Consider the following 22,023-nt stretch of genomic DNA (forward strand, 5'->3'; position numbering starts at 1 on the left):
GATGCTCACCAGGGGGCGCCTCCCTCCTAGCGGACCTTCCTCTGGGGATCACGTGGGCTGCGGAAGCGGGTGTTTGTTTTCTCACGTGGGGTGAGTGTCCCTCTGTGATTGGAGGAGGGCCAGGAGGGCGCGGGTCAGGACAGAAGCCGAAGCCGGGGTTCGTACGCTGCAGCGGTGCGCTGGCAAAGCATTCGGCCCCAGTGCCTTCGCCCCTGCTTTCCCCCACCCAGGAAGGACTGGCCAGAAAACGCGGCCGAGGGTTGGGGCCTCCTGGCGCAGAGCTGAGGCCAGGAGGTGGTGGGGTTGGGGGAGGAGCTCCCGGGGGGCGGAGCCGGGGAAACCCCGGCGATAAGAGGCGGTGCGGGCTGCGGGAGGCTAGAGCATAGCCGAGCTCATGGAAGAGAAGCAGATCCTGTGCGTGGGGCTCGTGGTGCTAGACATCATCAATGTCGTGGACAAGTACCCCGAGGAGGACACGGACAGCAGGTAAGGGGCTCGGGTCGGCCCACGCGTGCCGCCTCTCCCCTCCCCCCTCCTCGCGAGGGGGAAGGCCCTGGTGTCTGGGGGTGCGTGCGAGAATGAGCACCTGGAGAAACAAGCTCTGCAGGGGTGACTAGGGACGCTGGGGTTTCCGATGGACTGAGCATCTTTTTGCCCAAGGTGGTCATTTCCCCGAACTCTTGAAATTTCCAGTCCTTCCCCGGGATTGCAGTAGGGAGACCCCCATAGCCACTCTGGCTTTGGCCTGGTCCGTTCGGATGAGAGGCAACAGGATGTCATTGAAAGTGTCCTGATGAAAATACGTTTAGCATGATTGTCTGTGTTATAACCTATATCAGATTGCTTGCTGTTTTGGGGACGGGAGAGGTAAGGGAGGGAGAAAAATTTGGAACTCAAAATCTTACAAAAATGAATGTTGAAACCTATCTTTACATGTAATTGGAAAAAATAAATACTATTAAGTGCAAAAAAAAAATGCCCTGAACTAGGGGTTACTAGACAGTTTGAATTCCAGCATAACTACGTGGGTAAACTTGGACAAGTCGCTGTCCTATGCACCTCAGTTTCCTCCTATGTAAAATCAGAAAGGTCGACTAAATGACCTTGAAGATCTCTTTCAGTTCTAGGTCCATGAGACATTCACCCAAACTCTTGATTTTTGAGGTTACACATTCACTGTATCTTTGCAGTCAGGATTTTGAGAGAGAAACACAGAGAAGCTGTGGGTGGCTTCTGCTTGGAGTTCTGGCATAAGGTAGTTGTAGGGAGATGGTATTCTCACAGTCACTTGAGGTCTATGATGCCTCATGAATGAATGACTGTTTGGCCCCATTAGAGAAGGTAGACCCATCTCTGAGGAATTTACCAACAGGGTAGTTGGAGAAAATGATCTTGGCGATATCAGTCAGTTAGCATGATTAAGACCTCCACTGTCCAACACCATTGTCACTTTCAGCATAGAATCCCAGTCGGGCTCTCCCAGGGAAGCATGGTATAGTAGAAAGCAGGTTGGATTTTAGAGTCAGGAAACCTGGATTTGAATTCTGGCTTACTACCTTTGTGCTCATGGACAAGTCAAGTTATTTAACTTTTCTGGACCTTCATTTCCTCATCTGTAAGTTGAGAATATTGAACTAGATATCCAAGATCTTTTCAGTTCTAAATTGATGATTCTATGATTAGCCTGTCCTAAAGCTGGTCTACGTATCTCTCCCTGTCCAGAGAGATATGAATTCCGAATATGATTCCAGAACCTTTTTTAATGTTAATTCCCTGCTTATCAAGCCTGGCATTTTCAAGGCATTTCAAGCCTGACTTGGGAGTCAAGAGGCCTAGGCTTCAAGGCCACTAACTGACCATAACCTCTCAATTTCTTTTTCTTTAAAATAGAGATCATTGTTATACCTAATTCTTAGGGTTGTATTAAGGAGAAAATGTAAAAAGAGTTTTAAAAATAAAAGGCAATCTGCAAGCAATATAGGCAGTGTTCTCACTAATCTAAATCCCTTCAAATGCAATTTGAGCTAGTGTTCTCTTGTTCAGTCTTCTATGAAGACAGAGAACAACTGGTTACCATCTTCCATCTGATAACATGTTGTAAACTTGACACTTCACAGGTAGGTCACCTTTCAACCTTTTCATCTACAAACTAAAAAATTACTGTTCTTAGGCTGTAGTTTCTAATCTTAAATGTTTTAAACTTTAGTTTATATTACTGATTCATATTCTTCCAAGGAAAAATCGTTTAATTGTAAATTTGACATCTTTACCTTTTTTGAAGTAGTTTTGATTCTTTCAATATACTGGGGTTGATGAAGAGGCTAATGTTACAATCCAGTTGTAGCTTTATTCATGGAAGGATGTGGTTCATCATATGTGGAGGAAATAAGGGAAAGTGAGGACACGCCAAACACCAGGGACTTGACCAGATTATTGGGTTTCTGATTATCACACTTGATGTCAGTAGGAGGCATGCAGCTAATTCCTCTGCATGTGCTGGGGGAAATTGACCCTGGAGTCCATGGAAGAATGTGTTGAGCCCAACTGCATTAGGAGCTGTAGTGAGGGTGGAGACCTGAGCCCTTTTCTGTGTTTAGCTTCACCGCTCTCATCTAGTAAAAGATTCATTTGTTCAACATGCATTTATTAAACACCTACTGTGTTGCAGGCTGTGCTAGGTGCTGGAGCTATAAAGACAAAAATGGAACAGTCTCTGCCCTCAGAGAGTAAGGGTTGGGATGTATGGGCTTAATGTTCTAGGTTTTGAAGATAATAGTGGCCCTCATTTTCCTTTCAGGTGCCTGACCCAACGATGGCAGCGTGGTGGCAATGCCTCCAACTCTTGCACCATCCTTTCCCTCCTAGGAGCTCCTTGTGCTTTCATGGGCTCCTTGGCTCCTGGGCATGTTGCTGAGTGAGTATGGAGAAAACCCAGACTATTAGGAAAGTTAGCCTCTGCAATACTGCTGGAGAGAGATACATTACTGAAGCTCCAAATAGAGGAGAGGGAAAAGAATGGTCCCCAAAGATTGGCAATGGGTTCTGCTCGCTCAAGGATTTCAGTTGCTATTTCTGGACCTTAGTCTTATCTTTAAAATGAAAAAATTGAATTAAACAATGTCTAAGGTCCATCGGTAGCTTTAAGTGGGGAGGGGAGATGGGAGGAAAAAATGTCCCTGTTGAGAATTATAAGTATGAGGTTTTAGCTCCGGAATGTTTAATTAGAGTCTTCTGCTTAATAAGGCTTCATTTCCAGAGATATCTAGTCTTTTGCCCTTGCTTGTTTCCTTGGCTCTTCCCTGCTGCTGGTTTTTCCCTCCTGTTTTCCATTTCCTTGCTTCCTTTCACACCAATCAACATGCTTTTCTACCATTTTTAAAGCTATCTTTACCTAATAGAATGTAGGCTTCCTGAAGCAAGGACTTTTTTTTTGTCTCTGTATCACTAGTGCCTAGCACCACGCTTGGTATGCAGTAGGCACTTAATAAATTATTGTTGCAATGAATGATTATATTACACTTGAATGAATATCATACGCTTGGATTAGGGCAGAAAGAACCTTACGAACTCACCCTCCCTTTCCTCTCTTCATGGTCCCTGAGTGTGAATATCTGAAAGAGGCCAAGGGGGGAGACAAAGGCAGTTTTTCAAGACGGTTCCTCTTTGCTAAATACACATTTAGTTCATCCTGCTGCTGAGTGTTCTGCACCGCTGAAAGTACACAGTAAAGCTGTAACTGTACCTTACGCATCTCCCCACTGTCAGCTGGCCATTAGTGCAGCATGTGGTCCACACTGTCCCTTTGTTGGGCACTGCAAGTACCCAGGAGCCCTTTGGCCCTAGGCTCTGCAGATTCAGCGAGTGTTTATCGTGAAGGTGAGGCCCAAACTTTGCCCATTGTGGGCAGCGGGGCAAGCTGCCAGGTTACTGAGCTGTGGTGCACCAGCCCTTTGTACCCCCAGTGTGACTGAAATGTTCATCTCACTAGGGATCTCAGTGCTTTGGATATAATGCCACATGCATGAGACGGCCTGGGAAATCTTAAATGAGTAGTGACCAATAGGGAAGTGAGTTCAAGGTGTCAGGTTCAACTTGCTAATTTCTTACCAAAGCTATAGGTTTAGGGCCAGGCTCACTCTGGCTGTTGGAGCTTCTGGGGGTTCCTAGAAAATCATGAAGATCAGAAAAGATCCAAAGCTCCTTGGGGGCTAGAGAGGGGCTTGCAACTCTCTCTGTTCTGGGCCCTTAGACTAGAAGGCCTGGTCTGGACTGCTTCCAGTTGGACGGGAGTTTTGAAGCAGATGATACTAACTGTCCTCAGTAATGCAGCTAGTCTAGTAGCTGCCTGCTTAAAATGTGTGGGGGATAGGGGTGGGGAGGAGGGGTGTTGCCAATATTACCAGGCACTGTAGGGGAGAAGGAAGAAATAGCAGCTTCGTGGAGAGCTGGTGCCTCCTGAGGGATATGGTCGAGAAGGAAATGGAAATGAATAGAATTCTGGAATTGTAGGGCTTGAAAGGGACTTTATGGTACAGGGCCATAGGCAAAATTTTTGTGCTGATGAGACTCTAGAAATAATTGTGTAACACAAAAATGTCAACCACTGGGGGTAGGGGAACTTCTAACTGGGACCTGAGTATCCCAAAATGGAGTGGCAGTGTCCTGCCTGAGTACCATCAGGGTGTTCATGTGGATTCAAGGTGGGGGACAAAGTATCACTTGGATCATTAATCATTAATTCTGCTCAGGTTTTAGCACAGAGCGGGACTGTGACAGTTCCTGTTGGCTCAGGAGTACATGAGGCAGCTAGGTGGCTCAGTGGCTAGAGAGCCAGGCCTAGAGTCAGAACCCCAAGTTCAGATATGGTCTTACACACTTACTAGCTGTGTGATCCTGGGCAAGTAGCTTCACTTTGGCTTGCCTCAGTTTCCTCCTCTGTAAAATGAGGATAATCATAGCACTTAACTCCCAGGGTTGTCATAAGGATCAAATATAATTGTAAAGCGCTTAGCGCAGTACCTGGCACATAGTAAGTGCTGTGTAAATATTAGCTGTTATTTTGTTTGAAATGTCTCTGAGCCTCAGTTTCTTTTTTTGTAAGATGAGGAAGTTTGGATAGACAATTTTCCTCTCAGCTCTAGTATTCTTTGGTCTTATGATTCTCTAGACTGTAGGAACTAAAGGAAGAGTTCAGATTTTGTTTTGTGTAAGTGAGGTTCCCTAAGGAAAGTTGTCCTAACTACCCTCCCCACTACCCCTCTCCATACACATATTTTGCTGCTTCCACATCTGTTCCTTCCTGCCTCTTATGTGACCTGGGGTGGTTCCAGGGTCAGGGGTTAGGCTTCCTTCCCCTTGTCTTTGCCTGTGCTTCTTGCTCTCCTATCCTTCACCTGCTTTCCAGGGCCCCAAGTGTTCCTGTCAGCTCCCCTCCTGCCCCCAGGCCCTTTGTCAAACTGCTCCCCAGTGTGGTACTCCCCCACACCTGGCAGCTTTGTCTTGGATGACCTTCGCCGATACTCTGTGGATCTGCGCTACACAGTCCCCCAGCGTGTGGGCTCCGTCCCCATCTCCACTGTAATCATCAGTGCAGCCACTGGCAGCCGTACCATCCTGCACGCTAACAGGTGTGTACATCTGTTCCTGTCAACAAAGATGTGCTCAGGACTAGGCCAGGACTCTTCTCGTGCCGGACAGTACCCCAGGTGTTCTAAGGCATGCTTCCAGTCACCATGGGAGGGCTGTGCCATTCATAGGCTCTAACGTGTGTCTCCCCCTCCCCCCTACATCCCATGACCTCATGCTCCACCCCAAGCTTCCTCGTGACTGACTTTAAGTATCGGGGCGTGGACGTGTCACAGGTGGCATGGCAGAACAAGGGAGAAACACCTTGCTCCTGCTGCATCGTCAACAACTCCAGTGGTTCCCGTACCATTGTCCTCTATGACACGTAAGACTAGTCCCTGGCACAACCCACCAATCAGCTCCTCTTTCTTCCATCACAGGCCGATGTGGGCATCTCTGCTGTCCACTTCCCTGGCCTTTCCTGTTGCTTGTAATTGCCCTTATGATGAGCCAGAAAGTGATTTGGAATTATCTCTAATTAGGTCGAAGTTGCGGTGGGGGGGAGTGAGCGGATGTTGCTAAACCTGGTGGTTTGGCCTTTGCTTAGCACTGTGGATGGATGGGCACTTAAGTAATTTAATTTGCATTCTGATTCCTTCATAATTAGCTAATCAGCCCCTGCATTTGGGTAAAGAAAAATTATCTTAAAGCCAGATGGGCGTGGGGAAGGGAGTGTTATGTAATGGAGGGCAATGTGCCCATCCAGTTTGGGGGAGATCAGCCCATTCCCCTCATTCTTAGTAGACAGGGCCAGTCCCAGAACTGTGTTCCCTGCGTCCTGATACCCAGCTGAGATTGGGATGCCCATAGAGAGAGCTCTCATAGAAGAGACCATGCTTTATCATTGTGCTCGGCACAGAGGGTTCTGGAGGCAGAGGCATCCTCCCTTCCTTGGGCTTAGTACTGGCTGCTGGTAATTGCCTCAGGATCCCCAGGATTGGAGAATGAGAGCTGTCCTGTAGACTGCCTGAGTTGGACAACCGCTGCCTTAGAGATGGGAGAAAGTCTCTCTCTCTCTAAGTTCTGCCTTCTAGGAGGGTGGACTGACTATGAGTGGGATTGTATTTGTTGTTAATATCTAGAGCTCAGGAAGATCCTCCAGCTGGTCTTTCCTCACCCCACTCCCCAACATATATTCAAAAGTGTTGGGGAGGAATGTGAGACCCTGGGCTGAGCCAGGGTTAAGTAGGTAGAAATTCAGAGACTCCCATCGAGGTCACTTTTACCTATCCAGAGCTTATCACATGCCTGAAGGTTAGATGGGGTAATGTATCATAGCTTCCCATCAGGAGCATTCATGCTCAGGGCCCCAGGGATAGTCAAATATTAACTTAGATCCTCTTACCTGAAGATGAGCTTTAACCGCTGCCTAGGTAACCCATAGCAAACGGCCATCCATTTCAGGGATTCTCCAGTCCTTAATGGGTCCTCCCTCAAAGAGCTAGAGATGATCTGTGGGGACCTCCTAAGATGCCTGGTTTACAATTCAGAACACTACATTCTGAATTTAATGCCTTATTAAGGTAAATGCCAGCCCAGATATAGGGTCACCCCACCTTGGCAGGAAGGTTCAAAATAATGGGTTCTCTCCACTCCTTCATTCTCGAGCATCTTTTTGGAGAGAGTGATCTTTCAGCAGTGTGCTGTTGATTAACATTTTTGGGCTATGCTGCAGTGCAGCACTAGGGTGGAAGACCAGAGCCTTCCAGCTTCTCTGATTATCCCTCCACTCCATCCTTTGCTTGCCATTCAGAAACTTGCCAGACGTGTCTGCAGAGGACTTTGAAAAGGTTGATCTGAAGCGGTACAAGTGGATCCACTTTGAGGTAAGCCCTACTCAAGTCTCTAGAGACTCAGGCTGACACTTTCCATTCTCTCATTCTTTCCCAAGAACACAGACCCAGGGACTTCTTTGTCTGCTGGCCATTTATTGTCTATGTGTCTATGATCTGTGGTGAGGGCTAACTAGTCTTGGGTCTTGGATCCCCTAGGGATCAAGAATGAAATTATTAGGAATTATACCTCTAAAAGCCTCATGTCTTGAGTCTGAAATCAGTGAAACTTGAGTTTGGACACTCAGGTAAGGTTTGCCAGGGGAAGACTTTTGATTCTAAACTGGTATCTGGCTACTTGCTTTTATGTTGGTAGGAGGAGCAGAGAGCTCAGAGCTGATCTTAGTTGATGCCCATACAACCTAGTTCCTTGTTGAGGCCTTCTGGGGCTCATCTTGCCATACTTGGCAGCCTTTGGAGGGCTGGTGGCAGTCGTCCTGTGATCAGATTAAAGTTCTAGGCCAGTTGCCCGGCCCTCCAACTGTGATCCTCCCTCTCTCAAGGGCTCCCATTAGACAATTTGTCACTGGGTTGCCCCTGAGAGCTGAAGTTGGAGACACAAGCTCTGTGCCACTGTTCTGCAGGGGGATAGTCTGATTTCCTCTCTCCTCGTTTCCTCCCCCTACCCAGGGCCGGAATGCATCTGAGCAGGTCAAGATGCTGCAGCGGATAGAGCAGCACAACAAGAGGCTTCCCCGAGAGCAGCAGATCAAGATATCTGTGGAGGTGGAGAAACCCAGGGAAGAGTTATACCAGCTCTTTACCTATGGGGATGTGGTGAGTGCCTCAGGAGGTTCCACCATGGCCTGTGCTAGCACCAAGTTCTCCTTACATCCTCTGCTGCTGGCAGCCCAAGTGACCTGGGAACACCGTCATCCTGCAGACAGGCCGTGGGAAATAGAGATAGTGGACAGAGTGCTGGGTTTGGAGTCAAAAAGACCTGGATTGCTTCAGATCCAGCCCAGTAGGACGTGTGACCCTGGGCAAGTCACTTAAATCTCTCTTGGCCTCAGTTCCTCATCTATAGAGAGTCTGTAAGGTACCCTCCAGCTCTAAATCTATGATCCTGTACTGTTTGGGAGAGGGAGAATCAGAGGAGGAAGAGCAGGGTTGCTGGTACCAAACAAATGACCCTCAGGTTGACCTTTGGCATATTAATGATGTGCTGCCCCTTGGGAGTGCCCAGTATCTCTACCCACTAAATGCAGACCAGGATTTGTGTGCCACAGAGTTCCACTCTTGGTGACATTACCATCCCCTGGAGGTCAGGCAGCTTGCAGGATTGGGGGTGAGGAGGGGTGGGGAAAGGAGTGGCAGCCAGCATCATGGGCCAGATTGTTCATATTGGGGATGATTTCCAGCCACCAAAAAGTGGAGACAATTTCTGCCCCAGATCCGGGGGGTGCTTAGTATAGTGGACTAACCTGGGGGCCCTAATCTGTTCTGCCAACATCCTAACAGATCTAGAAGGAACTGAGTTCATCTCTTTCTCCTCCAATGCATGCCCCACCCCCGAATATCTCAGGATTCCCCCCCACCCCCAGAAGGCCTAGGAGCTGGCCTGAGTACTGCTGTCTGAGGAGCTACCTCTCTCTGCCAGTAAAATTTAAGCTTTTTAAGGGCAAGGACCATTTCATTTTTTTTGTCTTTGTATCCCCAATGTCTGGCACTTAGTAGACTGAGTAAATATGTGTTGAATTATTCTGAGGTCTGTACCTGCAGAAAGGCCATGGTGTCCTTTGGCCACTGCGTATGACTACTTATTAACTGGACAGGTCAAGAAGTCCACCTCAGCCCCTTAGCCACCCCTACACACACGCACGCGCGCGCACACGCACACACTTGGTAGTAGTAATAAACTATAATCACAAACTAATAATAAAACCTAATGTTTGCATAATGTTTTTCATGTTTCAGGAATTGCTTTCATATATGTATCCTTTGATAATCACTACAACCCTGTGACATAAGTGTGCCAAACATAGCCATCTCCATTTCACAGATAAGGGAACTGAGGTTCAGAAAGATCTCAAGCCTCAGAGACAGAACTTGAGCCCAGGATTTTTGATTTCCAGTCCAATGGCCTTTCTGTTTCATCCTGTTAGCTCCCATTATACAGGATTGGCCAGGGCTAAGATTGTACAGACGTTGGCACAGGGTGAGCTGGGGATAGGCCAGGAATGCATTGGTTGAGTAGACAGGGACAGGGTTGGGGGGTTGGTGTTAGGTTAACTAATCCTTTCACCTGTCTCCTCTTTTACTAGGTTTTTGTCAGCAAGGACGTGGCCAAGCACATGGGGTTTCGGTCAGCAGCTGAAACCCTAAAGGGGTTGTACAGCCGTGTAGGGAAAGGGTGAGCTGGGAATGGTCTGGAGCAGGATGGGGCTCCTTAGTGATTCCTGGTCCTTTGTAATAAGCTAGGGCCATTGGGCAAAGGAGGGGTTGGTGTGTGTGCTTGGTATCCAGGATGATGCATGAAAGTCTGTGGTTGTGAAATACTCTGCCTTGCCTTTATCTCTGGGCTTTCTTCCCATATTTGAGTTCTCTTGGGTTTCTCCTTGTGCTGAATGGAGTATTCTTTAGGGCTATGCTAGTATGTGCGTGGGCAGAGGAGGGGGCAGATGCATTGGGCCCCGATGGACGGCTCCTGCACTCTGATGCGTTCCCGCCACCCCAAGTGGTAGACACCCTGGGAGCTGGAGACACCTTCAATGCCTCTGTCATCTTCAGCCTTTCCCAGGGTGAGTGCTGCCATCCAGCTAGCGACTTTGGAGGGTGGAGTGAAGGGCTATGATGGTGAAACTTGAGGACTCTTCAGGTGGATGCTCAGTGAGAGCCACTGAGCTATTCATCCTTCTTCCAGGGAAAAGCATGCAGGAGGCATTGACTTTTGGTTGCCAAATAGCAGGCAAGAAGTGTGGGATACAAGGCTACGATGGAATCGTGTGAAGGCACCAGACCTCAGAAGGCACAACCTCAGCCGGCTCCAGGGGAGTAAGGAAGCCAGGGCATTGCTGGGTGTCTCTGCCTGCCTTGGTGTTGGGGACCATCCAGATTGCAGAGCAGGTGCAGCCTGGGCTGGGGCTCCTTAGCCCCTCCACACCTTGGTTCTCCACTATCTCCATCTTCAAACCAAATAAACATTCTTCCACCCAAGCCAGCTTCTGGCCTTCAGTGTCTTGCAGGGATTGAATCTGGCTGAGGCTGGAGGCCCTCTAGAGATGTTGCAGGGTTGTATGTGATGTGCTCACATTCATCGTGCTGTGAATCTCCCCCAGGCTAGAGCCACCTGCAGGAGAAATGCCTTGGTATGTGCTCTGTGCTAAGGGCTCATGGCAGGTCAAGGCTCATAGGGCACATTCTTTTTTGTCTGATACCTGAAACTCCAGGGAAGAAAAAAAATGACTTGCATTTATATAGCCCTTTCCTTCACTAAAGTGGAATGTCTCCTTGTGACATGGAGAGGGTCAGGGATCCCCAAAGGCTAAACCGGGGGAGCGCAAGCTCCTGCCATTCCCACCAACATGAGCAGATTTCAAGGAGAGGCTCAGGGTCTCTGCTTTCCAAGGTCCAGCCTGGCTGCCTTTGGAGGCTCATCAGCAGGCAGGTCACAGATCCCCTTGAAGGCTGTCCTCCAGGTAGGAGGGGCTACCACAAAATCACAGATTTCCTGGAATGTAATAGCTCACATTTATATGGCACTTTAAGGTTTGCAAGGAGCTTGACATGAAATTATCATATTTGAGCCTCACAACAACTCTGGAAAGTAGGTGCTGTTAGTTCTTTTTACCAGTGTGGAAACTGAGGCCAAGAGATGTTGAATGACTTGCTACACAGCTAGTAACTCTGAGGCAGGATTTGAACTTGGGTCTTCCCTGTTCCAAGTCCAGAACTTTACTGTACAGCCCAGCTGACTTGCCTGGATGGTGAAAAATAGCCCGACCTTGTGCCCTATCCCCAAGGGGTCCAGATGTGTGTGTGTCCCCCCCAAGAATATGCATAAATGTTTGTCAGGTTGCCTCACAGCCGCATTGGAACTCAGATGGTAATTTCCTGAATGAAGCTTGGTGGAGTCCAGTTGCCCTTCAGTTCTCCATGGAGAAAAAGATAAGGCCTCATCAACTCCTATTACCTTTACATCAGTCCCAAGTCATCCTTGATGCCAAGGACTCTGGGGAGTGTGGGCTGGTTTGGTCAGCTTCTCTTAGACTGACCTTGACACAGTGTGTTCTGCACATAAGCTGTGTAGACAGCCCCCAGGACAGGCTTGGAGTTTAGGGAGTCTAACCTCCTCTGCCCTCGAATATCTTCCCAGCTGGCCTGTCCTACCTCAGATCCCGCCCCTGGAGTCCCTGTTTTCTGTTAAAGTGTCTAAAAAGCAGCCCAAGATATTGGAAAAAGCACCGGCTTGGGAAGTTCATATTCAGCCCTTTCCCCTCATACCCACGACATAGCTGGGTGACGTTGGCCAGATCATTCATGCTTGCTGAGCTTTAGTTTACTTCTCTGTACAAGACTAACAGTAAAGCTTTATCAGCCTTAGGTGAGCCAGTATTCTCCACTCTGCAGGGATGTTGTGAGCAAAGCACTGTAGGTGTTGTTAAGAGCTCTAGAGACCTGGGGTGTCCTTAGAAGTGTGACTTGGGAAGAGGGGTACACGGTCACAGATTTAGAAGAGCTAGCAGAGCAGAGTCCTGGGAGCACTGAAGCAGGACAGGCAGGGTTTGAAAGGTAGGAAATGGGCTGGGGTAACACAAGTGCTATTAAGTACAAGGAAAGGGATTGCAGGGCATTTATTGGCACCAAATAGAAATTTCCTGTTTCTCAAGTTGGCCTGGAGTTAGCCTAGCTCAGATTCTCTCAGACTTATACAAAGAGACCACATGTCTGTGCATTCCAGGATTACTTAGGGCCATTTGCCCACCTACCCTCTCCCCAAACTGATTCATCTAGACTAGACGTGTAGCCAAGTGTCCGTCAGGTCAATGCTATTCAGTTCTAGGTTATTCAGCACAAGCCCATGGACTTTGTGACTAGACCCAGCTGCTACCTGCTTTTTCTGGGATGAAGGTCAATTTTCAGGGTAGGTTGTCACTACTGTTCTATAACCTGAACTCTGGGCTCTCCCTGAACCAAATGAAGGGCTGCCATTATGTTAGGACCAGGAAAAAGATGAGCAGTGGCAGGCTGAGACAGGTGCCCTAGGGAAGCACCAGGGACTTTCATACCCTGCCTCACACACACATACACCTCTTTGATGTCTTCATGTGGGACTGAGGCTTCTAGGACTGTGACCTGAGACTCACATTTCATCATTCTCTGGCTGAATCACATGACCTCCAAACTCACCTGGAAGCTCTCTAGGCTCCAAATGCTCTTCTAGCTCTAGGGTTCCCACGTCAGCCACAATAATCTCCATCGCTTCTCCATCCTCCCCTAGAGGACCCTTGACCTCCTCTCCGGCTTCACTTTGGTATCCCACTTCCTCTCCAGGACCTCCTATGGCCTCCCCCAAGCTCCTGGCCTCCTGCTCAGGGTCTGTGTCCTTCCTTCCATCCTCCTCTTCAGGGCCTGTGGCCTCCCCCAGGCTTTTGGCCTCTTGCTCAAGATCTGTGGCCTTCATGCTATCCTCCTCTCCAATGCCTATGGTCTCCACCAGGCTCCTAGTTTCCTGTCCAGAATCTATGGCCTTTCTATCTTCCCCTTCAGGACCTGTAGCTCCCTCCTGGATCATGGCCTCCCCAGTGCCTTGTTCTAATAGCTTTATAGCCAACATGGCAGGACTGCCAATAAGTTCTGAGTCTTGGGGAGGTGGAACAGAGGACTCCTGTGGCTCTCTGTGCCTCAGAGCATCTCCAGGGAGAGTGAGCAGCTCTGCAGGTGTCACCAGCCCGTCTCTGTCCAGGTCCTGGGTTTCCAGCACTTTGTCCACTACTTTGATCACCTGTAGTAACACAACCAGGTTGGTGGTTGTCATTGCCAGGGCTCTCACTTGCTGGGCTTTGAAACAATTTGAGATGTTCTTAGGATCCCTATCACCGCCCCCTCTGGGATTCACCATAACCATTCAGAGCCCTAAAGAGCTATGGACAGGTACCAGAGCTAGAAAACAGAAAGCTCTTCTCCAGCTGAGGACCTCAAATAGTCATCCATACCTGACCTGTAGAAGATGAAGCACGGGCCCCAGGAAACAGAGCTTCTTTCAGCATAGCCAAAAGCTCCAAGCCATCCAGCTGTCCACTCTGGTCAAAGTCATGGAGCGCAAAGAGATATAACAGCACTGCAGGGAAGAGGCTGGGTTAGGGGAGATGTTGGGCTAAAAAAGGACAAGACTGTGGTACAATGAATGACTCCCCACCCTGGGTCCTCTGGGACACTCAGGTAGGTCCCCTGTCTATCTTTGTTGGCCCAAGCTCACCCTGTTCTCGGCTCAGTTGTTCCAGGTCCCCAGAGGCCTGTCCCAGTCCTTTCAGGTAGTTCAGCAGCAAACTATTAGAACAACAAAAGATCGGCACTTGGGAGGCCCCAGGCTTCTAGGGGAGGGGTCTGCCCTGCAGGCTTCCCCTTCTCCCCCCACCCCACCCTAGTTTACCTACCGGAACTGCTCCTGGCCTGACTGAAAAGGGTTAGACGATATATCAAGTCCTGCTTCAGCCTCAGCCCTGGAGAGAGAGGCGAAAGACCAGCCACTTAGTGTAAAGCCACTCTCCTGAGGCCCAGGTCAGTCGCCTCAGAAGGGTCTCCAAGTCCCTTGGCCATAGGGAGCCAAGATATTTCCCAGCATAAGAAAGTAAGTGAAAAATGATTCCCTCACCAGGGTTCCAAGAAACAGGGACTCAGGGGAAAGGGCACACCAGCCACTAGAGCCTTCCTGCCATCCTGAAGGGAGAACTTTGGTTCATTCAGAGGACTAGAGTTTGAATTTGAATTCTTCTTCTTTCCACCTGGGTGATCTTGGACAAGTCACTTAACTTCTTTGGGTGTCAGTTTCCTCATTGTGAAATGAAGGCATCCTCCAGGCTTCCTTCCAGTTTTAGAGTCTGTATGCCCCTCTTTTTGCAGCTGCCTGACTGCTCTCAATCTCTCTCTCCTGATGTCTGTCTGTCTGTCTCTCTCTTTCTCTCTTCCTCTCTCTCCCCCTTCCTCTCTTCCCCCCTCTATCCCCTATCCCCCTTTCTCTCTCTTTCCCCCTCTCTCTCTCTTTCTCTCTCTGTTTCTCTTTCCCTTTCTCTCTCCCCATCTCTCTGTCTTTCTCTCTTGTCTGTAGAAATATTAGCAACACAATTTTGGATTTGACTTCTATAGAGAACTCCCAGTGTGTGAAAACTACCTCCACAGATACAGATGGGCAACTCCATCTTCTCAGGTGCTCCCTGGATTCTCCCCACTCCCAGCCCCATAGCTTTGCCTCTCTCGTCCCACATGTGCTACCTGCCCCACTTACCTGGTAGCTCCATCCTTGGGAGCAGCCTGACCCATGGGTACCAACCACAGTAACAGTGACAAGGACAGCATCTTCCCTGAAATTGGAACCAAGACCAAGGTCAGAGAGTCAGGAAGTAGAGGGCTTATACCTCTGCTGCCAGTGTGATATAGTGAAAAGGGCATTGGATTTGGAATCAGGAGAAATTTGCGTTCAAATCCTGCCGTACAGACATTAGCTATATGATTAGTGAGCGAGTCTTTTAGTGGCCTCTCTGAGCTTCAGTTTCCTCACCTGTCAAATGGGAGTAATAACGTCTATCGTGCCCAACAGGATCATTGCAGTGTAAAGCACTTTGTCATCCAAGAGTGCCATAGCAGGATCGATTGTTACTACTCTTCTTCCCAGGGGCCAGTGACAGCATTATGCCCCAAGGGAGGGGCCACAAAAAGTGAGTGCTGGAAGAAGATCTCCTAGTTCAACATCCTCTTTTTACAGATAAAGAAACTGAGGCACTGAGATGAGAAACTGGGGTGAGAGAGTTACGCAAGGTTAAACAGCTGGTTAGTGGCAGAATAAGGACTAAAATACCTCCTGACTTGCAGATCAACACTTTTTCCAAAACCCTTTCCACTGCCGCCAAACCACTGGACACTTACTTCCCTTCCCACCCATCCCCTTTACCATGCACTCATCTTGGGGGCTCCCCAGAAGAACCCAAAAACAGGGCAGGATAGAAAAAATAAAAGAAATGCATAGAGACCTCCAGGGAAAAAAAGAGAGAGAAAGGCCTAGATATCGTTAAGATGAAGACTTAACAAAGACAGAGACTTTCTATGACTCAGGAACACCTGGGCTTGATGCCTGCCTCAGACGTTCACTAGCTGTGTGGCCCTGGACGAGGCCCCATTTGCCTCAGTTTCCTCATCTGTGAAATGAGCACGGCACCCACCTCCTGGTGTTGTTGTGAACATCTAATGAGATAATAATTGTAGGAGTGCTTATGATTGCACAGCATCTGGCATGTGGTAAGTGTTTATAAGTGTTCACTATCACCGTTGTTGTCACTCCTATCATCATTATTATTACAATAAGTGATTATTAATTACAGTAAGTGCCTATTATATAATGTGCCAAGCACTGTGCTAGGTTATGGAGATAACAAAGACAGAAATTACTTTGACCTTGCCCTCAAGGAGTTTACATTATATTTTTTTTTTGGCAGGGCAATTGAGGTTAAGCGACTTGCCCAGGTCACACAGCTAGTACATGTATCAAGTATCTGAGGCCGGATTTGAACTCAGGTCCTCCTGACTCCAGGGCCGGTGCACCACCTAGCTGCCCCGAGTTTACATCATATTAAAAGGAAGTGATAATGTTGTATACAAGAAAGTAAATACAATGGAGCACCTCAAAGGATATTCTGCCCCTGGCTGCCTCGAGGGCTTATGCTGCTGTCAGTCAGACAGTCTCCACTCCATGCCCTGCCCAGACTTCTGTCTAGGGACAATACACTGCCTCTAAAATTCCCCTTTTAAAAATAAAATAAAATTCCCCTTTTTTCCCTTTTCCTCACCCTCAGCCCAACCTCCAACCCCCATCCCCCATCAAAGCTTCCATCCCTTGGGTTAGAACTTGAGCTGGCAACTAACAAGATTATCTCATGCTTGGAGTGTGATCAGCTCTCCAAAGGGGTACCTTGAAGGAGAATTTCCATCTTAAAAGAGGACACTTGTTAACTCAAAAGAATGGGTGTATAATGATGGAACATCTGGAAGCTCTAAAGGGCCAGTGAGGAGGATCCAGTTTTATTCAAGGGAGACTCCTTAGAATCCACAAGCCAATATGGCTCCACCTGTTCATAGTATTAGTTCTACCCTTATGAAATGCATGGAGTGACGGGCTTGGAATCAAAGAGACCTGAGTTCGAAGCCTGCCTTAGACACATACTGTGTGACTTTGGGCAAGTTACTCTGCCTTTCTCAGCCTTGGTTTCTTCATATGTAAAGTGGGGATAATTACCTCCCAGGGTTGTTACGAGAATCAAATAAGATAATTTATGTAAAGCACTTTGTAAACTTTAAAGTACTATATAAATGTCATAGTTATCATCATCATCATCATCATCATATCATTTGGCATCCAGCTTCTTCCCATCATCATCCACTTACCTTCTTCCTCCCCATATATGTAAATATGCATACATGCTTGTACTCAGGTATGTAACAGTGATACCATTTACATATCTGATGACTGAACATCCTGCTAATGAATGGAATGGATGGGGTGGGGGGTAGAGTTATAGAGATGTGGTTCTCTATCACTGGAAGTGTTCAAGCTGAAGGTGAATCTCAGTGATGTCATAGAGTGAAAACAATAGGTACGCAATGGAGTAATACGATGTAAGGAAGAGACTGGAACATAGTGATAGGCCTATACTCTGGCCCCTTTCTGTGGGCGTCTGTGCTCAAATCTCTTGCTAAAGGGCATATGCTATTCAAACTCTTGATAAATTAATTCCTTGGGTCCTCAGATGACTGGGGTTGGGTCAAAAAATGATTGGACAAAGAGTCAGGAGGGTATCCTTCCCCTCAGTTGGCTATGAGAAGGACTGGAGGGAAATTCTACCCACTTTTTGGGACTCTGCTAGCTCTTTCTTGAACATGAGGGGTGGAGGGGAGAGGGACAGAGAGGAAGGTGAGATGTGGCTGAAATGGTGATATACAGTTTGAGACATAGCAGCGAGAACAGTTATTTGCCTAAGTGACTTTGAGTCCCTGGCTGTCTTTGTTCCCCCTTGTGTTTCATCCCTAAGCATATCTGGGAACCTGAAATCTTGAGAGATGGGATTTCCAGCCTTGGCAGCTACCTCCTGAGTATGCAGAAAAAACCCAAAGGACAGAAAGGCAGCGAGGGACTCTAGTGTTGGCCCTCTATCCACTATGACAGATTACTTCTGTTTTCCCCAAATACACCTTATCTCTTTTTTTAAGAATTATTTTTTAATTTCCCAGGAAACAAAAGAAGACATCTATTCACAGCTGTTCGTTGCTATGAGCACTAGCTGGTACTAAAGATGATGTAGACTTCCTGAAGGTAACCCTCCCCACCCCACCCTCAATCAGAGGATGGTAGGAAATATAACAAATGGCCAAGCAAGATTTAAACATTCAAAGACTCAGTTGGGTCTGTGGTCTCATCACTTTGAGAGTTCTCTTCAACAATGCAGAGAACAACTCTGCCATGCCTGCTCATCCTTCTCCATGTTTTCCCAAAAGTTACCACAAGGTGTCCACCCAAATGCTAGAGGTCTATCTCATTCTGTCCCCTCAGAAGAGTACTAATTAGTGGAAGACTCTAGCTCTCCGTGTGAATCCCTTGGCTCTTGCCCCCATGACTGTCTTCTTTCTGGGCAACACAGTCCTTTGATAATGTCTATTTCTCTTGTCCTGTTTTTAAATAATTGAATTCAATTTTATTTTTTTTCCAGTTCAAAATTCTCTCTCCCCTTTTCCCTCCCCAACTCAATGAGAAAGCAAGAAAAACAAAATCCATTATCAATATTATAGACACACAAAACAAGTTTCCACATTAGCCATGTTCCAAGAAAAAGAAAGAGACGGAAGAGAATATGCTTCAGTTTGCCCTCCAAATCCATCAGTTCTCTTTCTGGAGGTGGACAGCATGTTTCATCCCGGGTCCTTGGGAATTGCGGTTAGTCACTGTGTTAATTAAAGCTACTCAGTCTTTCAGACGGCTGTTACTGTATAAATTGTTCTCTTGGTTTGGCTCATAACCACCACCACTACCCCAGGTCTTTGTTTCAATCCTCTACCTGAAATGCCCTTCTCACCCTCATCTGTGCCCATTGAAATCTTCTACATGCTTCAAAGTTGAGCCCAGAAGGCATTTTTGGATACTGTCCTTTATGACATTTCTCACATTCTACCTTGGACTCTAGTCATTTATGGAGATGCCTTATCTTCCCTACCAGGTTTCAGATTCCTTTTAAACTGAAGAGGGCTATAACTAATCTATTTTTAAATCCTCTGCAAGGTCAGTACTCAGTAAGAATTTATTTCATAGACATATTTCAAGGATTTAGAGTCTTAAGAACTAGAAGGAAACTTAAGAGATCCCTCAATCACTCAACTAGCGTAGATTAAGGGCCCACTGTATGTCAGGCATTATTCTAGTCCCTGGGATACAAGGACAGAAGGAAATAGTATCAGCTTTCTTCTATAGTGGGTGAGGTATGCAACATATACCTATTAAAGTAGATACAAAATAAATACAAGATAGTTTGGGGAAGGAGGGCACTAGCAGCTGGGGTGGGGGTGGGGGATAGGGAAGGCATTATTTAGAAAGTAGTGCTTGAACTGACAGCTTTGAAGGAAACTCTGGATTCTAAAAGGCAGTTGGATGGCTCTATGGATAGAGCTCCAGGACTGGAGTCAGCAAGACCTGAGTTGAAATCCAGCTTCAGATACATACTACCTATGTGACCCTGGGCAAGTCACTTAACTCTGCCTCAGTTTCCTCAGCTGTAAAATGAGCTGGAGAAGGAAATACCAAACCACTCCAGTATCTTTGCCAAGGAAACCCCAAATGGGGTCACAAAGAGTTGGACAGGACTAAAACAACAACAAATGAATTCTAAAGGCAGCAAGTTCATTCCAGGCATGGAGGACAGGAAAATCATTTGGGTAGCTAGGTGGAGGATGATTTGGGGAGGAAAGCAAGAATGGGGAAGGGAGACTAATTAGAAGGCTATTGCAATAGCCCATTGGAGAAATTATAAGGGCTTGAAACTCAGTCATCTTTCTCTAGGATCCCAGATAGGCATTCATAAAGCACCTCAGGACTGGGTTCCTGAACATTCCTGAAGTGAGTTCTGCCTTTCTATAACTTTTGCTCACTGCCCCTAGTTCTATCCTCTGGAACAAGTTTATTCCTGTACGTGTGACAGCCCTTCACACATTTGAAGACAATGTTATATTCACATGATCGTTCATAGAACTGTTCTCCAGATCCTTTAAATGCTTCTCATATGACCTAAGTGTCAGTGGATCCCAGAGCTGGACTTGTAGTCATGAACAACTGAGTTCAAATCCTGCCTTAGACACTTACTGTTGTTGTTTGTTGTTCTTCAGTCATTTCAGTAGCATCTGACTCTTCATGACCCCATTTGGGGTTTTCTTGGCAAAGACACTGGAGTGGTTTGCTTTTTCCTTCTCCAGCTTTTTTTACAGATAAGGAAACTGATGCAAACAGGATTAATCAAGTTTAGTAAGTATCTGAGTGGGATCTGAACTCAGCTCCTCCTGATTCCAGGGAGGTCACTATTCACCATGCCACGTAGGTGCCCTTAGATACTTGGTAGCTGTGTGACTTTGGGCAAATTACTAAACCTCTTTCATCTTCAGTTTGTTCATCTGTAAAAAGGGATTAATAATAGCACCTACTTCTCAGTTGTCCTGGGAACCAAACGAGATAATCTATGTAAAGCACTTTGCAAACCTTAAAGGACCATATAAATACCACCACCTTCACTATTATTATCTGATGTCCAGCTCCCTCCCATCATCCTAACCATCATGGATCATCCTCCTCTGCTTGTACTTAAGCTTGTCAATGTCTCTCTTGACATGTGGACCCCAGAAGTGGAAACAATGCTTCAGGTCTGATGGAACAATTCCCAGAAGAGGTTGGGGTTATCACTTCCCTTGTTCTACGTATTTTACTTCAATTAATCCAGCCTAGTAATTTATCTTCAGACGCATCACACTGTTAGCCTTATGCTCACTGTCCAACTCAAACCTTCTGAAACACTGAACAAGGGAATACCCTGACTCTGCCTGTCACTGTCACTATCATTGTCATTGTCAGTCACACACACACTTACCCTTCCGAATAAACGCTGGGACCCTTCCCACCTTCACACGCCCCTGTGGGCAGCCCAGTCCCGCCGCCCACCCTCGCCGAGCCCTGGGACTCCTGACCAGCTCGACTCACCTGCTGCGTGAGCTCCTGTGCTGGCTGGAGAAGGGCTCCTCGGCTTTGTCTTTCCTGCCGCGCTGCGGCCACGGCAGATCCCCGCCCCAGGTCCGCTCCACGTGGCCGCTCCACGTCGCCAAGCGTTTCCCTCCCCTCTGCGGGCACGGGCACAGGCACCGCCACAGACACGGCCTCTGCCCGGAGCCGTGGGGTGGAGGGAAAGCAGGAGACCTCGGCAGACCTCTAGTCCACAGGGCATGGGAAGACAGCCCCGCCCCAGCACACCCCAGGATGCATCCTGGCCATCCCATCCCATCAGTCGATTCCTCCCTCCAACTTCCCAGCTACCCGGAGGGGTGTGTGGAGAGATGTTGTATTGGGTGTTTAATCATGTGTACCAATGAGATAGAGAGACAAGAGACAAAAGAGAACTGGCGTGGGAGTAGGGAGGAGGGGGTTGTGTTGAGCATGTGACTGTGTGTACCTTGCTGGGTGTCACTTAGTGGAGGGAGGCATGTGTTGAGTATGTAACCATATGATAGCAATGCGTGGCTATTGCTGATGGGAAGGGTATTGGTTGTGTATCGCTATATCTGTTGTGTCTGTCATTGTGTGTAGGGGAAACTTTGTTTTGGCTGTATAATCATGACACTGCGTCATGTGTGACACGGATGTAGAGACAGAGACAGTGGAGGATGTTGTACATCACTACTGTGTGTGCCACTGCCTCTGTGTGTGTGTGTGTGTGTGAGAGAGAGAGAGAGAGAGAGAGAGAGAGAGAGAGAGAGAGAGACAGTGGGAGATTCGTTGGGTGTGCAGACACTGTACATGTGTATACATGTGTGTGCCTGATAGGGGCAGACTTTGGAGGATATTGCATTGGCCTTGTGACTATGTGACTATTGTGTATGCAGTCACTGCTTCTGTGTGTGGGAGTGATAAGTGTGTGTGTAAGAGAGGGAGGAAGAAAGAATAAAGAAAGATAAGACAGGAAGAAAAAGAGGGAGAGAAGAAAGGAGGGAGGGAAGAAGAGAGGAAGGAAGGAGGGAGAAAGGGAGGGAAAGAAGAAAGGAGGAAGGGAGGGAGGGAAGGAAACAAGGAGGGAAGCAGGGAGGGAGGAAGGAAGGAGGAAAGGAAAGAAGAAAG

At 47.6% G+C, this 22,023-nt stretch overlaps 2 protein-coding genes across 4 annotated transcripts; one reads left to right on the forward strand and one right to left on the reverse strand.

Annotated features, from left to right (window-relative positions):
* The first annotated feature begins 99 nt into the window (after nucleotides 1-99).
* On the forward strand, nucleotides 100-10,617 carry KHK (ketohexokinase). Of its 3 annotated transcripts, none has more exons than XM_036748879.1 (8): nucleotides 350-486; nucleotides 2,798-2,914; nucleotides 5,493-5,627; nucleotides 7,379-7,451; nucleotides 8,088-8,234; nucleotides 9,722-9,810; nucleotides 10,041-10,198; nucleotides 10,321-10,617. In XM_036748879.1, the coding sequence occupies exons 1-8, from the start codon at nucleotides 395-397 to the stop codon at nucleotides 10,404-10,406; spliced, it is 897 nt and encodes a 298-aa protein (XP_036604774.1). In that variant the 5' UTR covers nucleotides 350-394; the 3' UTR covers nucleotides 10,407-10,617. The 3 variants fall into 3 exon arrangements, with proteins under 3 accessions (XP_036604775.1, XP_036604774.1, XP_036604773.1); XM_036748878.1 differs by lacking the exon at nucleotides 5,493-5,627 and adding an exon at nucleotides 5,816-5,950 and having other exon boundaries at nucleotides 368-486; XM_036748880.1 differs by lacking the exon at nucleotides 5,493-5,627 and having other exon boundaries at nucleotides 100-486.
* A 1,608-nt stretch (nucleotides 10,618-12,225) lies between these two features.
* On the reverse strand, nucleotides 12,226-21,491 carry CGREF1 (cell growth regulator with EF-hand domain 1). Its single transcript, XM_036748885.1, has 6 exons — nucleotides 20,896-21,491; nucleotides 14,902-14,977; nucleotides 14,054-14,119; nucleotides 13,876-13,946; nucleotides 13,613-13,737; nucleotides 12,226-13,401 (listed from the first exon to the last, which is right to left on the reverse strand). Exons 1-6 carry the CDS (start codon nucleotides 21,191-21,193, stop codon nucleotides 12,760-12,762), a joined length of 1,278 nt encoding a protein of 425 aa, XP_036604780.1. The 5' UTR covers nucleotides 21,194-21,491; the 3' UTR covers nucleotides 12,226-12,759.
* Nucleotides 21,492-22,023: the final 532 nt, after the last annotated feature.

This window comes from Trichosurus vulpecula, chromosome 3 (genome assembly GCF_011100635.1).
Source record: "Trichosurus vulpecula isolate mTriVul1 chromosome 3, mTriVul1.pri, whole genome shotgun sequence".
In the NCBI taxonomy this organism is placed as follows: domain Eukaryota; kingdom Metazoa; phylum Chordata; class Mammalia; order Diprotodontia; family Phalangeridae; genus Trichosurus; species Trichosurus vulpecula.

What these genes read in the sequence shown, in the direction of transcription:
- KHK (XM_036748879.1), top strand. Translation starts at nt 395, where the DNA reads ATGGAAGAGAAGCAGATCCTGTGCGTGGGGCTCGTGGTGCTAGACATC. An exon ending in ACCATCCTGCACGCTAACAG is followed by an intron (nt 5,628 to 7,378) that starts GTGTGTACATCT and finishes CTTGCCATTCAG; the next exon opens with AAACTTGCCAGACGTGTCTG. An exon ending in CATCTTCAGCCTTTCCCAGG is followed by an intron (nt 10,199 to 10,320) that starts GTGAGTGCTGCC and finishes TCCTTCTTCCAG; the next exon opens with GGAAAAGCATGCAGGAGGCA.
- CGREF1 (XM_036748885.1), bottom strand. Translation starts at nt 21,193, where the DNA reads ATGGGATGGGATGGCCAGGATGCATCCTGGGGTGTGCTGGGGCGGGGC. An exon ending in CACAGGAGCTCACGCAGCAG is followed by an intron (nt 14,978 to 20,895) that starts GTGAGTCGAGCT and finishes TTCCAATTTCAG; the next exon opens with GGAAGATGCTGTCCTTGTCA. An exon ending in ACAACTGAGCCGAGAACAGG is followed by an intron (nt 13,738 to 13,875) that starts GTGAGCTTGGGC and finishes TCTTCCCTGCAG; the next exon opens with TGCTGTTATATCTCTTTGCG.